At 39.1% G+C, this 17,821-nt stretch overlaps 1 protein-coding gene across 6 annotated transcripts in view; it reads right to left on the minus strand.

Annotated features, from left to right (window-relative positions):
• The window catches only part of PJA2 (praja ring finger ubiquitin ligase 2), an 81,084-nt gene that overhangs the window by 28,784 nt on the left and 34,479 nt on the right, over positions 1-17,821 (minus strand). For 4 of the 6 annotated variants that reach the window (XM_045021335.1, XM_045021337.1, XM_045021336.1 and 1 more), the window contains 2 exons: positions 10,256-10,456; positions 5,113-6,178 (listed from right to left, as the gene is read on the minus strand). In XM_045021335.1, coding sequence (XP_044877270.1) covers positions 5,113-6,178; positions 10,256-10,454 — 1,265 coding nt within the window. In that variant the 5' untranslated portion in view covers positions 10,455-10,456. Of the gene's footprint in view, positions 1-5,112; positions 6,179-10,255; positions 10,457-11,701; positions 11,762-17,821 lie in introns of those variants that run through there. The other 2 variants (XM_045021338.1, XM_045021339.1) reach the window with 2 other exon arrangements.

The raw sequence follows: 17,821 nt of genomic DNA on the forward strand, positions 1-17,821 counted from the left end.
CTACTCCTCCTTGCTTCAGGAGCACTATTGTAATCCAGAATCTTGGCTATCAGGATCTCAACTGGGTTCATATCATTTTGCACTGCCCATATGGAAAATCTTTCCACTTTGAAGAATATGTCTTCTTGGTGGAGGGCTTCTGACTCTGTAGAAGAATCTCCTGGTCCTACAATGAACAGTCTCTCTCAGTCCTACTCAACCACCCAACAGCCAGGCTCTTAGATGCAACGGTTGTGGGTCCAGGTACAATATTTGACCCTACTTCTGCCAGGCTGTTTCTGGACAGATGGGAAGGCATTGGGGCAGGAGGAAGCTGCAGGTCAGATGCAGGAGATCTGACAGCCACAACTACCTCAGACAGGCAGGGGGGGTATGATGACGACCATAGCTCTGACCAATCTGATCTTAGATAACGATCCTGGGGATTGTTGGAAAGGCATACAGTAGTACTTCAAACCACCAAAGTAGAAAGGCATCCAGACAGGAACTGGAGTTCACACCACGTTATGGTTGGTGTTGTCCATCATGGTGAAAAGGTCTATAGTGCAAGTTCTCCATTGGCAGAATAACAATTCCAGGACTGATTTTGCACTGACCATTCATGCAATCACATTCTTGCTCTAGAAGTCAGCCAGGGCATTGTAAACCTCCACTAGATGGAAAACTATTAGAGTCACCCCATGCTGATAGCACCATTTCCAGACTCAATCACTTCCAGGCAGAGAGGGAATGATTGAGTGACTTCTGCTTGTTTATATAGTGTGTAGCTGATAAGCTGTCTCTCACGATCTGCACCACTAACTTTCAAAGGACTGGTAGGACCACCTCATAAGCCAGTAGGATGACTCTCAATTTCAAGACATTCATATGTAGTTTTCGATTGTCTTGAAACCAGGAGAAGGCTTTCACTTAAGTGAAGTCACACTCTTTGGAACTCTTAGCATCTGCACTGGTCTGAGAGATAGCTTCTCATAGTTCACCAGGAGTCCCATCTGTGAGAGAAAGAAGAGGATGTGATTCAGGGCTGCTTCAGCCTCCTCTTAGGACCTGTCTCAGACCGGCCAATCTAGACACAGGAAAACACTCTAGTTTCCACAGGTGCACTGCTACTACTACAGCTCAACACTCGGCAAACACTCTTAATGCGCCAGAGAGTCCAAAGGGTGGAACTCTGTACTAGCAATGGTTTGGCCCCACTGTGAATTTTAGGTATTTCCTGTGGACCAGGTGGATGGCAAATGGAAGTATGCGTCTTTACCTGCAAGTAAAGAACCATGCACCAGTCTTGGGCTTGGACTGATGACATGATGGAAGCAAGTATTACAATCCTGAACCTGAGATGGCATATGTATATCTTGAGTGTCCTCAGGTCTAGGACAGGACAAATACCCCCTCTGGCTTAAGGTTATAGTGGAAGCAGACATCTCTTCCTTTGTATTCTTGAGGAACCTCCCCTATAGCTGCTAGATGAAGCAATCTGGTCACTCCTGTTTGTAATAGGCTTTTGTGAGAAGGATCCCTAAAGAGGAATGGGGAAGGGGGTAAGCAATGGATTGTATGGGGTAGCCATGGGCTATGATCTCCCATACGCATCTGTCTTACGTTATCAACAGATCACACCTGGGGGAATGGGGTGATGAAGCTTCCAAAGGTCATTCTCTGTGCACTCATTTCTATGCAACTCTCAACCATCCCATCAAATTTGCTGGCGGGTTGCTGCAGAGAAGTCTGGGGGCAAGGTCATGGAGGACTGACACCTCATGTTATACCTGTGAATTTCCTGGCCAGGTTCTCTCTCTCTGGTAGAATGGGTACACAGTGTCTGCTGGTATGATGGTTGAAGGATTTTTGATAGGGTGGGGGAATGCAGCTCCCCAGAGAGGTTAGGGACACTGACATTTTTCAGTGAACATAGAACACTATCCATTCACTAAACAGCTCTGAACTCTTGAAGCACAGTCTGCTCTTTTCTGCCCTGTCATCAACACAGTACATGATTTGGCTGGATTGTCTTGTGATATATTCCAGTGTCCCTCTTTATAAGAGAGTACACAGAGTTCCTTCTAGAGCTCCTGTCCAAGTACTTGGAGTTCCCACTTTCAACACTTTGCTCCAACATCTGAGGTGTCAATTTTAAAGTCAGGGTCAATACTAGTGTCAATGCTAATACCAATCCATCTTGGGCTTTGCTGCTACTTTCTCTGCAGAGATCTCTGGAGTCACCTGCTAACAAATGGAGGGCTGGAAGATGTGGGCTTGACTGTCAGAGGGATGTTCAAGCTTGGCTCTTCTGGATCCAGTCCCACTCTGAGATTGCTCCAGAAGATGGAGCTTCAGCCTTGCATCCCTCAATTTGCAGGTCATTTCAGAAAATGAAAGACAGTCAAAGCACATGCTTTGATGCAAGACTCTCCCAAGAACAGGCACCTGCTGCACCTGTCTTTCAGTGGAACTAGCTGTCTACTAGCCTGAAAGTTTTGAGCCAACCATTCTAACAGCCCACAAAAAAAGCTATGTATGGGAAAGTGGTTGTACAGGAGGGTCTGCAAGCAACTTCTATCTGACAAATGCTAGACCAGACTAGGTAATACAGAATAAAGATAGCTCTGAGGCATTTCAGAGTGCTTGAAGAAGCATTAGAGAAATTTAGCCAGAGCTGAAGCCTAGTGAGTCAGCCATCAGCTAGGTTCTATCTTGCTGCTATGTATTGCGGCTCCCCTACCCTTTATGCCCTTGTATGGGAGCATGAGGCAGCAGAGGACACATGCATAGCCCTGACAGATGCTATTAAAAAAACTCTAGTTTTGCATACATGAGGCACATCTGTATCTAGAGTGGGATCTGCCCTAACACATAACAGAAGAAGAATAACTGTTACAGGTTATTCCCATCCTCCCTCATGTTAGTATTCCTCATAAGTCCGCCCAAAGGCATTAAATAAAAGGCTTGACCTTTTGAATCCATTTACAAGGCCTTGAAGATTTCATTCTCTTGCAATATTTTAGTTACAAGAGTTTATGCAGACAATTTTTCATACTGTAAATCCCTCATAAGTGGTAAAAATGTGAACTGGTAAATGGGTCTGGCCAAGGAGCATAAAGTAGTAAAAAAATACAAGGTCAATTATATATCAAGAGAGAAGATTAGATCTGTGGTTAAATGCACTGAAAATTGGACCTCTAGAGATTTGATTTCTATTTCCAGCTCTGCCAAAGACTTAAGTTATTTTGGCCATGCTGCTTAACTTCTTTGGGTAACATTTTCAAAAGCACTTAAGTCCCACTAACTTTTAATGGGACTTGAGTCACTATGGGTAACATTTTCAAAACCACTTAAGTCCCATTAAAAGTTAGTGGGACTTAAGTGGTTTTGAAAATGTTACCCATAGTGACTCAATTCCTCAACTGCACGATTATGGATGGCCTGTGAACCTTAACTCTGTCTTTAAATTTAATACAATGAGGCAATGTTCCATTAATGTCGTTTTGGTAGTTAATATCTTTATAAAAAAATACAGCAACAAGTTGAAGGACTATTTTAAAAAGATTTTAGGATCTCAACAATTTAGTAATCATTTTAGAATTCTTCCTCCTTTGGGTACTACACCTATGTTTTTATCTAGCTATGGATATTTCTTCTATTTATAGTTCTTGCAGATAAGTATGATCATTAAAACTTCAATGAGAATTATATCAGCAGTTGGTCTTTCTTACAAGCGTAAATTAAAAAGCTAATACTATGTGTCATTCTCAAATACAGAAATTACATTTTATGCATTTTGTAACATTTAAGATTTACTCACAGCATAAGATGCTTATGCATGGTGGATTTGCTGGAGATTTGCCATGCTACAGTAACCATTAGTTTGCTGCTGTACACAGGCAAACTAAAGAGTGAAAAAGAAAAGTGCAACATACAAGATATTCATCAATTTCAGTCTACAGCTGCCTACATTGACTGGCAGTGAAACTAGTCAAAAGCTATGGAAAGAAGGAGACGTCTTCTAAAAGTTATATAGCAGGAGTGGCCAAACTTACTGACCCTCTGAGCCACATACAACAATCTTCATAAGTTAGAGAGCTGGGGCGCACCTGTTGGGGCTTGGGGCTTCAGCCCTGCGGGAGGTGCCTGCTGAGGCTCGGGGCTTCAGCCTCACTCCTGTTAAAGCCCCAAGCCCCAGCAGGCATCTCTACCCCACCACCCCACTATAAGGCAGAGGTCCTGAACTCCCCACCCGCACCCCCCCTTTCTGGTAGGTGGAGAATGGGGGGCTCCACGAGCCGCAGTTCAATGGCAAAGAGACGCACGTGGCTCACAAACCACAGTTTGGCCACCCTTGTTATATAGGCTACTACAGAGGACTTCCAAAATAGGCTTTCAAAAACAAAATGCTTACTTCACCCAACTGCATTTCCACAACCAATCTTCAAAATATTTTGTTTTGGAATGCAGGATGTTAACCTATGTTTCTGCCTAAGACTAAGAGTCCCATGGTATGTGGAGGGCTTTAGTTTACAGTACACTTTGGACTGAATACAGAATGGAGACACTGAAACATAGCAGAAATGTCAGTTTTTCAGACATCTAAAACCTCCTAGTACAATACACAACTGTAGCAGTTAAGTCTCCCTCTCTACATTACCTTGCACATCTTTTAAAAGAAATTATTCTACAGCAGGAAATTACAAATAGTATTCAGTAATCTTTCTCTACAAATAACTGTATAAAGAAAATTATAATTCAATGTAGTTTTAAATGATCGATTTTGACTGAAGCACAAATACCTTACATATTAGTGGAATGAAAAACGGGCTGGTTAATATTTTAAAATTAAAAAACCCTATATGCAATGATGCATTTCTGGGTTTCGGTACAGCAGCAGATATTAATATTGCACAGCAATTTGAGGAGGAGAAAGATGGCAACTCATGACAAGGTCACAAACAATTTAGAGAGCAATTTTTTGTTTTGCCATTTTATATATTCATTCCCCGGATACTTTGCCTTTTTTAAACCACTACTACCCTCTAATAGCTGCTAAAGTTATTCAGATTAGTATATTATTTTTACAAACTTAAGATGCTACAATACTGTATATATTAAAAATCTTACCTGTCTTCATCTTTGTTGGAACTAGGTAAATGCCTGGTGCAATCTTCAAATTCATCCCAGAAAGCACTATCATCTACTACAGATGTTCTCTCTTGGGTGGTTACATTACTTTTTAGATCATTTTCTGTTTTCTTTTGAGTACCTTCATAGTCTCTTGGGTCAAAGAACATACTGGAATTCATTTTTTCTTTGCTATTTCTCAAGGCATGTTCTGCACTGCCTTGCTGGGCTTCGAAAATTTCACTCCTCCTTCTAGTACTGCTTTTCGCCTCATCATCACTAGTAAGCTTTTTTCTATCCAACGGGTTTGTAGCATTTTGTTTTCTAACTTTAGGTCTCACTACCAGTTCAGGTGAATTTCCTTGGTCAGTCTTGCCATCACTGGTATTCAGTTCATTACAAATCCCTACAGGGGTCCTGATGGCAACATCAGCTATAATTTTTCTCTGTTGTGTTTCACAACTGGCACTACAACTTAAGTTATTTTTTCCTATAACTTCATCTTCAGCAGGTGATTTTTTAAATGTCCTATTATTTCGATGGCCAAGATCTGAGTCTATGCTATATCTCATTGAAGGCACTGGTCCTTGTTCTTCAGAAACTTCTCTAGAAGCATTATGATTAAAAGTAGACAATCGTGACTGTATGCCACTGAAGGACTCTACCTCTTTCTCCAACTCAGAAAGCATGTGATCCAGTGTTTCCTGAAATAAGCCTGCTTCCTCTTTTGCTAAGGAAAAATCAACTTGTCCACCATCATCCTCTCCATCACTGCTATCTGGCTCATAGGAGTCAATGTTTACAAAAGCAATTCCATTCTGACCATTCAGATCACTACACTCGGCAGAAGTATACTCTGCACAGTCCTCAGGAATTTTATCAGGATTCATACTGCTCCTTGAGGTTTGATTGCCTTCCTGATTGTAGCATACTGGAGAAAATGGTGATGTGTTTGTTTCAACAGTTTGCCTCAATACAGTTCTACAAACAGGAACTTCAGATCCACCACTTTGTAATGAAGGTTCATCTGATAAAGCAGAACAAACTTGAACCAATGGATTGGGACCTTCATAGAAAATTGCAAGAAAGAATAATACATTGGAGTGATCAAACTGGATATAAAGTTTCTCATTAACAATGCCTGCTCATGAAAAAGCTGGCAGTTGACTGGAACAACAGTGCAATTGAATGATCAGGTACGTTTATCACAGGTGAGCTTATGTGCAGCTAATATAGCTTTGGTTCCATTTATTAAACTAAGCCTAAACGAACAAACCTAAATGATACAATTTCAGCTTCACTCATGACAGCAGAAATACTTAAGAGTCCTATAAACAAAAACACATTTGCAGGCAAACTCTTTTAAATTGCTTTAAGACAATGGTCATTTGAGATGAGAATCACAGGAATTTAGTATGTTTCAAAAGGTAAGGAAACTGAAAAATTTGCTGCTAATAATAATACTGCTAATAATTAGACTACCCGTATATTAATGGGCAAAAATGCACATTCTGCTAGGATCTGAAAAAGCCATTTATGGGATTTTTATATAGGCATATTTTGTACTTGCAAGCAAGAATGCCATTCTTGATTTACAAGGAGAAATTAACAAGTAAATGTAAAAGCTCCAATTGGCAACAATGATTTCGTTGTAATTAGGTTTAATAGTAAAATTGAGGGTAGACTCCTCTGATGGTATGGCAATGAACATCAAGAATGGCAGACTTTGAAAATGGAGGGGGAAAAGCTAGAAAAAGGTTGAATAAGTAAAATAAAGTATAGCATCTGATCATCTTTGAAGTGAACAGTGAGCCATCTTCAAAAGTATGTACATTTTTGCATACCTCTGACTGGTGCACATGCAAATCAGGGTTGGAACATTTATATTCAAGTTTGCATAGAAACCTCAAGTTGCATTCACAGCTCAGTGCATGTACTTATGAAATTTAAACTACCGTTAGAAGCACAGAAAGCTTGTATACATCTGAGAAAAGAGTTTTGAATAAAGAAGAATGAAATATGCATGGTTAAATACATGTACCCAAGTATAGTCTTTATATAGGGAATATGGCATAAACAGATAAGGTGTAAACTAGAAGAAAAAAGAAAAAAAATTCTCTAATTAAAAATGTTACACATTATTCAAATACATAAGCAAACTAGGGAAATGTGGTCTAGATTAAATTAATATAAGGTAGGTGCACAACTGATTGAAAGACTGTACTCAAAGAGTACTTATCAATGGTTTGCTGTCAAACTGGGAGGGCATATCTAGTGGAGTCCCACAGAGGTCAGTCCTGCGTCCAGTACTATTCAATATTTTCATTAATGACTTGGTAATGAAACAGAGAGTATGCGGAAAAAGTCTGCAGATGACACCAAGCTGGGAGGGGTTGCAAGCACTTTGGACAACAGGTTTAAAATTCAAAATGACCATGGCAAGTTGAATTGGTTTGAATTCAACAAGATGAAGTTCAATAAAGACAAGTGCAAAGTACTTCACTAGAGGAAGGAAAAAATCAAATGCACAATACAAAATGGGGTATAATTGTCTAGATGGTAGTACTGCTGAAAAGGATCTCAAGGTTATTATGGACCACAAACTGAATACGAATCATCAGTGTGATGCAAATAAGGCTTATATGATTCTGGGGTATATTAATTGGAGTGTGGTATGTAAGACACAGGAGTTAACTGTCCTGCTCTACTTGGCACTGATGAGACCCCAGTTCTAGACACCACAATTTAGGAAAGACAGGGACAAACTGGAAAAAATCCAGAGGACAGCAACAAAAATGATAAAAAGGTTTAGAAAAACGTCACCTGTGAGGAAAGGCTGAAAAAAAGTGGGCATGTTTAGTCTTGAGAAAAGAAGACCAAGGGGCGACCTGATAACAGTCTTCCAATATGTTAAGGGCTGTTATAAAGGCTGATCAATTGTTCTCCATGTCCACTGAAGGTAGGACAGGAAGTAATGGGCTTAATTTGCAGCAAGGGAGATTTAGGTTAGATATTAGGAAAAACTTTCTAACCATAGGGGTAGTTAAGCTCTGCAATAGGCTTCCACGGGAGGTCATGGAGTCCCCATCATTTGAAGCTTTTAAAAAAAGTTGGACAAACACCCGTCAGGGATGGTCTAGGTTTACATGGTCCTGCCACAGCACAAGTGGCTGGACTTGATGACTTCTCAAGTTCTCTTCCAGCCCTACATTTCTATGATTAGAATCCAGATGGCTGCTTGAGACACTTGTATCATATAAAAAGCAAAGAGTCCCGTGGCACCTTATAGACTAACAGATGTATTGGAGCATAAGCTTGCATCTGACGAAGTGGGTATTCACCCACGAAAGCTTATGCTCCAATACATCTGTTAGTCTATAAGGTGCCACGGGACTCATTGTTGCTTTTTACAGGTCCAGACTAACACAGCTACCCCTCTGATACTTGTATCATATAGACTCAGATTTCTGCAGAACCTTGAATTATAGGTGGCCCAGATAGCACCACCTCTATTTATGGTAGCCCAACATTTTTATTTATCTCTTCAGTCTTATCTGAAAAAAAAAAGATACGGCATGTCAGAATGGGTGAGCTGATAGCATTTTCATTTCTGGAACACAAGGATGCGGGTTGTGGTTTCCCACACTAGAATTTGGGCTTACATGTCATGCTGTCACTGCAAAACTAAAAGGATATTGCTCTGTTAGAGGTGCTGCCTTTGATGAAACATTAAACTGAAGTGTCTTCTGTCTATCTCTTGTGGTTGTTTAAGTAGATATTGAAGATGGCATGGAATTTAGCAGGGGATAACTCTTGTGTTTTGGTCAGTACTCTCAGTATAAAATGAGAATCAGCTTGAAAACATGCAAACTCATACATCTGGGAATAAAATAATCCAAAACACAAATATTCAATGACAGGGAAAAATATGAAAAGTAGAAATGCCAAGTAGAGACTTAAGGGTTATAGAGCACAGCCCATTACTATTAGACATGAGTTTACAAGGAAATATTGCAGCAAAAAGTCAATGAAAGTTTGAGCTACATCTGAAGAGGAGTCACATCACGGAACAGGGAAGTAATATTCCTTTTAACCATATACCTCCTCTGAACACCTGAAACAATATGTTCAGTGTGGGCACTTCATTATCTAAAAAGTGACAAACTAGAATGAGTTCAGACAAAAAAAAGCAACAAAAAGCAACAAAAATAGTCATGCGGTTAGCACTGAGTTACCAGAAAACAAAGATGCAAATAAGGTAAATATTTGCATACCACTCACTCTAAACATTTGAAAGATGTAAACACAAAAGGGGAACAGGAATTTCTTAGCATAATAAAAAAAAGCTTTCAAAAACAATAGAATGAAATTATGTGAAGAGTTTCCAAAAAAGTGAGATCTTCTGGTTGTGGAATAGTCTCGTAAGTGTAAGAGTGGTAAATATTACTTGGCACATTTAAGACTAGACTGCAAAAACATTTACTAACATACAATAGACTCAAATGAAGAGGGACTATACATGATTTAATAGGCCATTTTGAATTTCTATTCTAACTGAATGCTACTTTAACCTCATGAACTATTGATGAAGTTTAAAATTAGCAAACCAAAGAAAACTGAATATTAATGAAAAGGGGAAAATAATGTCCATTTGCTATTTCAATATTTATTTTTCTCTCATATTTTTCTTGTAAATATTTATATATAGTCGAATTAATTTCTGGTGTAGCTCTGCTAAGTCAATGGACTTACATGATGGAAGAATTTGGCTCATGAAATGTAAAGTATTTTGTTTTCTAGCTCTATTTGTGGCAGCAAATAAGCATGATGCATTTTCCTCTTACATGGGAATTATTCAAGAATCTGGTGCTGGGGTAAGATTTCTATAATATATTCATAGTTACAATTATATGTTTTATGAGATTTTATTAAATTTATATCTTTCAGTGTTGCTCATTTATTTTATGAAGTAAATTTAATCATTTTAAGATAAATACTAATTTTCATTAAACTTCACATTGAGTTTTTGATGCAGAACATATGAACTATAGTTTGTTCATATGACTTTAACCATTCTATACATTTCCATTTCCCTTCCCGCCCAAAGAAAACGTGTCTCAGTTTGAAATTACAGAGCACGCACATAAAGACTTCTCTTTTTGAACATCGTCTAATTCTAATCCTTCACATTCTCCATTCTGTTGGCTTGAATTTCTGTCTTGATTCATCAAAGATGGTCTAAAACTGACATACGCGTGTCTTCTTCCATATCTTCTCCCTGTAATGGTCTGATATCCTCCAACTGGTTTGGGCCAGGCAGGTTTGCCAGCTTCTTGACCCATTGCTGCAAGAGATAAAACAGGAAAAAATGAATACATTATATAAGAGGGATGGGAAAACAAAAATCCATTCCCCCCTTTCCCCTTACAGTTTGATTTCTTTGAGCAGGGAATCATTCTCCACTATAAATTTCCCATTTTTCCTCTTTAAAGTGTTGAAGTGTGCTGGCGTGAACATTTTAAAAAAAGATCTATATATAATCAAGTAACACTACCAGCTTAAATTTTAGTTCTTTTGATGCTAATAGCATATAAAAGTATACTTGAATCAGACTTTTCTCCTTATTTTAAATAATATTTAGTGATTAGAGCCTGTCAGGATAAAAAGAGACTCTGCAGTAAATAAAGGCTTAAAAACAAACACTGGGCCAAACTCATCCCTAATGTAACTCAACTGAAATCAGGAATTAGTTTGACACAGTAAATTTTGCTCTATTCCTGATTTGTATCATTTCTCATCCCTTTCATATCTCTGAGTGACATGAATACCTCAATCTGGAACACTCAGCACTGTAAAATCAGGGTTTAGTTATTTGATAAACCATCCAAAGCACAACTATGAACTACTTATTTTTCTGAATAATCTATGCAAATGCTTAGGGTTAGGGTTAGGGTTAGGACTACAAAAAAAAAAGTGTTCAGAAGTTACAGTAGTCCACCAAGCAAAAGAAAAGTGTACTGACACTTTATATAAACTTAGCATTTTGTCATAAAGGCATAATATATGCTACAAAAACATGATTAAGAAAAGAGTTAAGAACAACTGTAGCTCACATCCAGTATATCTTAAGAAGTGCTGATTTAAGAATTGCTGCCTCAAAGAAATTTTTTTACTTGTATGAGCCATGTAAGGCAACAACTGAAAAAGGGCAGAACTAAATATTGCACAATCCACCCCTGTGAGGTCAACAGATTATATCTAAAATTCAAATCTTCACTACAAACACCTTCTGGTTTATGTGATTAGGCTTTTTCCTTATATATGCAAAAATTTACAAATAAAGAACACAGAACACTTGATTGCTCTTCCTTAAATGACATGCATTGGTGCTAATGGGTCTGACATTTGACATAACCATAAGAAGTTTTATCACAAACTTAAGTACTGTTGAAAATAAACCCAACAGAAACAACACAAAAGTCAGCTGGCTCCAGTTAGTCTCTCTCCGGTGGGGAAAAATATTGGTAGTCAGACCACATCTTCTAGAATAAACATTCCAGGTCACAAGGGGTAGTAATGGATTCTTTACCTTAGGTAACTTCATTAAGCGCAGCCATGCAAAGTAATAACCCATGTGGGATCCTATTATGGTAAAAAGATCCAGGCTAAAGAGATCCTCCTGACTTTACCAAGAAAATACAGCCAAAAGTATAAGAAAACTTGAATAGGAAAAAATACTGATATAATAGCTATTACAAAAGTTTCTGGTGAAATGTTAATTCCAGTTGCAGTCTGCTGATATAAAGTGCTCATGTTGCATAATTTCCCCAATTAATGTAATTAAAAGTCCAATACTTCAGAAGTTCAGCAGCTTTCTTTGGGGTTACATATAAGTAATTTTTCCAGTCAATAGGCCATCTTTAACTTTGCTGGATATTCAATTAACACTTTAGCTTTTGTAACCTTGAAAGCCATCAAAATTCAGATGGGGCAAGGACAAGAGGGAGTTTAGTTTCTCTGAGAGCCCACATTCACAGACAGCAAATATTTTTGGAGTTCAAATGGAAGTTCTATTTTTCCCAGCTCTTACAAGTATTCTTTCTTTAAGAACCATGCTCAGTTCAGTGGAAACAAGCAGGATAAAGTTGTTTGTTTAGACATATGATACCACTGATCAGGGGGTTTCCTCATGTACACTCAAGCGCTTTTTCCACTACCAAAGTTAGTACCTATATTACATTAACTGTCAGGAATGGTGCAGCTACACAGGTGGTAACAGCATAAATATTAAGAGTAGATGGGGTGCTGGTGTTTTTATCTCTCTCATAAAAACCTACACCACTGCTGAAGCATGTATTAATTATGCCAACACAGAAACACCAAAGGAGGCAATTTTTTGTTCCAAGCAGGATGAAGCCAGAGCCTGCCCTTAGAAAAAGATGTGGAGAGAAAAAAAAAGGATTTTTTTTTCTGGAGCTTCTCTCAACTAAGATATCACCCTTTAAAAACTTCGACTGAAGAAATGGATGTAGAAGGACTTCTTATTTCAAACTAAGGGCTACAGCTTCCAGCAGAAGCCATTTGGGCTGCAGGTATGTCAATATTCTCAAAGAAAAGTGTAAAGGCCTGAAACTGTCGTGATTTTAAAGTGTAATCTGGATACTAGAAGTTTTTCTGTGGAAGACAATGGTTATATTGTTTTCAGTATTAAAAGGTGAATCTGGAGAATTTCTGGCTGGTGAACACAAAGAAAGATGCGTGCAAGATAAACATTAATGGAATAGTTTTACGTAAGTCTTAGGAACTCAGTTACAAAGCATCTATAAAGCAACTTAAAGGAGAACCAGGTTACGCCTCAATTACAGATTGGTAAATATAAGATATTATTCATGTCAAGTTGGGAAACATACAAATTTAGAAGATACTGAGAGATTCTCTCTCAATTTAAGGATTTCTCTTGTGCTTGAACTTCATCACTAAGAAAAGGCACTACGTGAGTTTGGATCTTGTTACTTATGCTTTTTCTGAGAAGTTATTTAAAGCAAATAGCAGCTTAAATAAACTATTTAAATAAGGAATCATTTTATTATTTATGCTTCATTACTGAAGATATGGAGAGCCATTACGGGTGACCTATTCTCATTTTGGAGCAGTATTTTAACTTACATATACTTTAATCTATACATTAAATGCACATCAAGTTTCATGAGGTTTACAGGAATTCCTGAAGGCTGAGAGAAAGACTTTCACGATCACATTTTCTCCCTTTTATTTTTCAGAGTTGGAGTCAATTTAGCACTCAAGAAAGGTACTAACATCAATAATCATAGAAGATGAGGTCCTCTATTTATCCCGTGATGTACAGCATGGACAGTGGGAGAGCAAACTTCCCTATACTACACTACCAACATGCCTCAATTCTGCTCTGTGATAGGCCTCTTCTAAGGATTAGAGATTAGTGCAGTTTCCTTACCCACTCAATTCTTGGCTTCTCTTGCTAACAAAGATGCCAGACATGTTGGCACTTTTGTTACTAAGAACTGTATTTAGCTAATGAACTCATTCACATGAATCAGCTTTAGAAGATAAGAGCCTTCAAGTAATTATTGACTTCAGAATGAAGATTTTATATAATTTATACGCACAACAAAATTTTCATAGTTGATTCTCTGTATCGCATTGCTCTTTTTGGCATAGAATCATGTTGCAAGCCCCTATCTAGTTTACTGTCCACTACATTATCTAGATCCTTTTCAGCATTCCAACTACCTCTTGCTCACTGAATCTGTGTTTTTGAATATGTTTTAGGACCATTATACTTCCCCACTACCACAGCCACGTGAACCATTCAAACATAAAACAATCCCTTCTGGTCATGTTGCCAATATACTGAAGTGCTGAGCAAGTACCTTAGCTAAGTATAGCACCACACATCTGTCTGTGGAAGCCATCACTATAGAAAAACAATTCAACAGTTAAAAGTAGCAACATTTATACAGAAGATTAAGGCCTAATATATTTTTTTAAAAAAATCTTCTCTTGTAGGTGCCAGATTCATTTGACTTTTCAAACCTCTGGCCAAGTGATATGCAGTTCCAACAGCATCTAACTTTGGGCCCTCTTTTGTTTCCACCATTCTTCCCACTTTCTTGGGAAAGCAATCCAATTCCCAAAGCACTGCCTGAGTCTGCCAGTGAGCCACTAACCATAGCATAGCTCTGGAGCAACAGCAAAGAAGATAAATAATCATTTATTATGTTTCAAATTACAAAAGCCTTTCAGCTATTTACAACTGCGCTGTGGTTGTCTGAATAGCTAAGACATTTTAAAGCTACAAATGGCATCTTATCATCACTGGTGTCAATGCAGCACCACATCCAATAACAAGTGTCTGGCCCAAGTTTCGGCAATAGCAGAAATGTCTTACTGCCACAGACTTTGACTGAGATTACTTAAGCATTGCCCAAAAAGCGATCAGTTTGCTTTTCCTCGATCTATACCCGGCCTATGATGTGATGATTAGACACATAGGGGGCTTGCATGCAGAGTAGGTTTAATAACGGGAAAAAGGAAGTTAGCATGCAGAAATTAATTTTTAAAATTTCCATTTATGTTGACACACTGCCTTTTCTATTCTGCCACTGATACAAGACATTTTTGAGCTGCTCTACTCTGGTTACTGAATACAGTATTAAGAACACTGCCCTGCCACCATTAGCTGAAGCAAGGGAAATATAGAAATAAAATTAAATTAGTAAAAACTGGAGTTGCAGCAGTAGATCTTAACATCAAGATGCATAAGGAAAGTATAAAGGAAATAAGAATTGTTTATAGTCATAAGTATTTAATAATTTATAAAGGCAATTTTAAGCAGTTATAGCTAGGAATAGTAAAAATGGCAGTCTGGGGTAGTCACAGTCAGAAACACTAAGATGGCGGTCTTGGAGCAATTCAGCCTATGGCAAGCATGCAGCCTGGGATTAAACGCAGGTCACTCCAAAACCTGAGGGAGGGGTCAGTCAGGCAAGACAAGTTCTCAACTAGGCCTTGCTTTGATTGACAGACATCTAGCAGCTATGATTGGTTTATAAGAACAAACCAGTCAGAGAGGGCTTAAAGATGATTGGAGAATAGGTATGCTAATGATAAGGATTAAGGGACTAACCAATCAGAATAGGCAAAAACTGTATATAAAGCAGACAGCTGACAGGCTTGAATCAGCAGCAGGAAGAGATCAGGAGTAGAAGGTGGAGAAGCAGGAGAAGAAGAAGAAGGCAGATCAGAAGGAAGAGTGAAATCACTAAAGAGAGTAGAAGAGGGCTAGGTTTTTGTGACAGAACAGAAGAACTTCTGGCAGAGCAGAGGGAAAAGAAGCCTGTGGAAAGTAAGCACAACAGCCATAGTATAAAAAATAAAATAGAAATAAGGTTCATAGGTGTGTATGCTGGGAATAATAAAATTGGATGTATCTGTATGTATGTTTGTTTCTATGTATAAAGTTAAGTCTTTAATTAAAACTGATGTCAGCATCCTACACGATTGATCACTGTATGTAGAACATACTCAAAGCCATTTCCGTGACATTGCAATATTGGGTACTTTAATGCACACACTTGTGCTAACAGGATTTATGATTCTATGATTTATGTTTTGGTTTCTTAATGTATGCTTTCAACATTTATTGTATTGAGAAATATAAATACATTAAATAAAGGATATTTTGTTTTTGAAGATTACTGCCTGATTCTCGATCCGTGTCCTCCCAAGGGTAAAGAGTTACTTTTCTGGGGAGTTTCCTGAACGCATAGGGGAAACCCTGGCAATTCCTCTAGGGCAGGCCATATCCTTTCACCTACCAAAATAGATAACTCAGTTACTGAAATAGGCAAGCCATTGTGGGGGTGACATTACTTCTATAATATATAGATGAAAAGTTGCTTACTTGGGTCAGTGCAACTCAGCAGAGCCCTGCCATAAGAGTCTTCAAGTAGAGAAATCGTGTACTAACACCTCCTCCTGCCTCCTCAGTCCATCTGAGGAATTGTTTATTTGTCCATAAAGACTGTATAGTTTGATGTCAATCACGTATCATCTTCACTTATTATCTTTCCAGGCATTTTCACAACTTGCCGAGCTCACTTGGGCAACCAAGACAAACTTATTGTTAAATAGATATGGTTCATGTGTTCAGTCACTTGTTTTATTCAATCCACTCACCTCTAGTTATAGCCCAAAAAATCTTTTCAAACACTTGCATCAAAAGCATTTCATGCATTCCCAGGCCTGCTGATAGCAATTCCGGAACCCAAGGCTGAACAGTCAACGGGCCCCCAGTCTGCCTGACATTTGGGCAGTGCTGCACCTGTGCTGGCTGGTGCCCAGTGAGCTTCCGGGTGCGCTGCTGGGGAATTCTTCTGGCATGGCCAGAGCTTCCACATGCCCGGCTGCCTTCACCACCACCGGTACCACCCCACACGCGCCTAGGAGCCCTGCCAGAGGTGACTAGTGTGAGACACACAAAGGGGGACACCAGCTAAGGAGGTGGACATGTGACACCCCCGCATGACCTCCTACATGACTCCGCCTCGCCCCCAGCCCAAGGCCCCCATGGTCTTCCTGTCCCCTCCTTCCCATCCCATGTTACCTGAGCGGGGGGGCTCTGTCCTCCTGCTGCACCGGCCTGGCTCCCCCTGGCTGTTCAGGTGCTCTTCTGGCAGCCAGGCTCCAGAGCCACTCCCGGATGTTGCCTGGTGCAGTACAGCAGCTGCCTGGGAGAGCATTTGGCTCCAGCAGCAGCAGGCCACGCCCCCAGCTCAGCTTCTGGTGAGAGTGGCCAAGCGAGCCAGAGGGCCCCCCCTGCTCAGAACTGGTTCCTGTCCCCAGAAGCTGAGCCTGGGTAGGGAGAGGGCTGCCGCTGTCGCCGTTCCCTACCTTGCTCAGCCTCAGCTTCTGGGGATAGGAGCCAACCCTGAGCATGCCAAGGAGGGCTCCGGGCTCACTCGGCCGCTGTACCCAGGGAAGCCGCTGCACTGCACCGGGCAGCATGGCCAGAAGAGAAGAGGCTCTGGCCTTGTCCCACCTCTTCCCTTTGGGCTAAACTAACTTTTGACAGTATTTTGCAGGTGCAGAGAGAATATTTTCTTCATTTCAGTTTATTCAGCCAGTTCAGTTCAATGACTACTTCGTTCAAAGTTAAGAAACCAGGAAAGTTTGTTTTCCTCTTCCAATCAATAAATAAAATGGAGGCATGAGAGGGTAAGATCTAATAGCTCTAACGCGTTGGCAGACATTGTGTGACCAGAAACAATCATCTCAATTTATAATACTGCCTTTGTTTAATACAGCAATTAGTTTTAAGTGTAAAATATGTTCTGATAAACCTTTTTCTTATATATCAAGCACATTTAAGGTAATTTTATTTAACTAATACAGCCCAAATTTATTTTTTGTGTGTGCATTTTTAATTGAATTCCAATTTTCATCCAAATAGAGCTTGACACACAAATCATAAGTAAAAAAATTAATCTATTAAATAAGAAATTTATCCTTCACCATTTTCTAATATAATAAAAAAATAAAATTTAAGACTGAATAAATATATGTTAAGCTCTATAACTGCTTAAGTCAATTTGTAAAGATATAGTGTATTCCTTTTAATTATTAAAAAGAAACACCAAATTTAGCATAAAGGCTAGAATTAGTAGCATTT

The sequence above is a fragment of the Mauremys mutica genome, chromosome 6, assembly GCF_020497125.1.
Source record: "Mauremys mutica isolate MM-2020 ecotype Southern chromosome 6, ASM2049712v1, whole genome shotgun sequence".
NCBI lineage: Eukaryota > Metazoa > Chordata > Testudines > Geoemydidae > Mauremys > Mauremys mutica.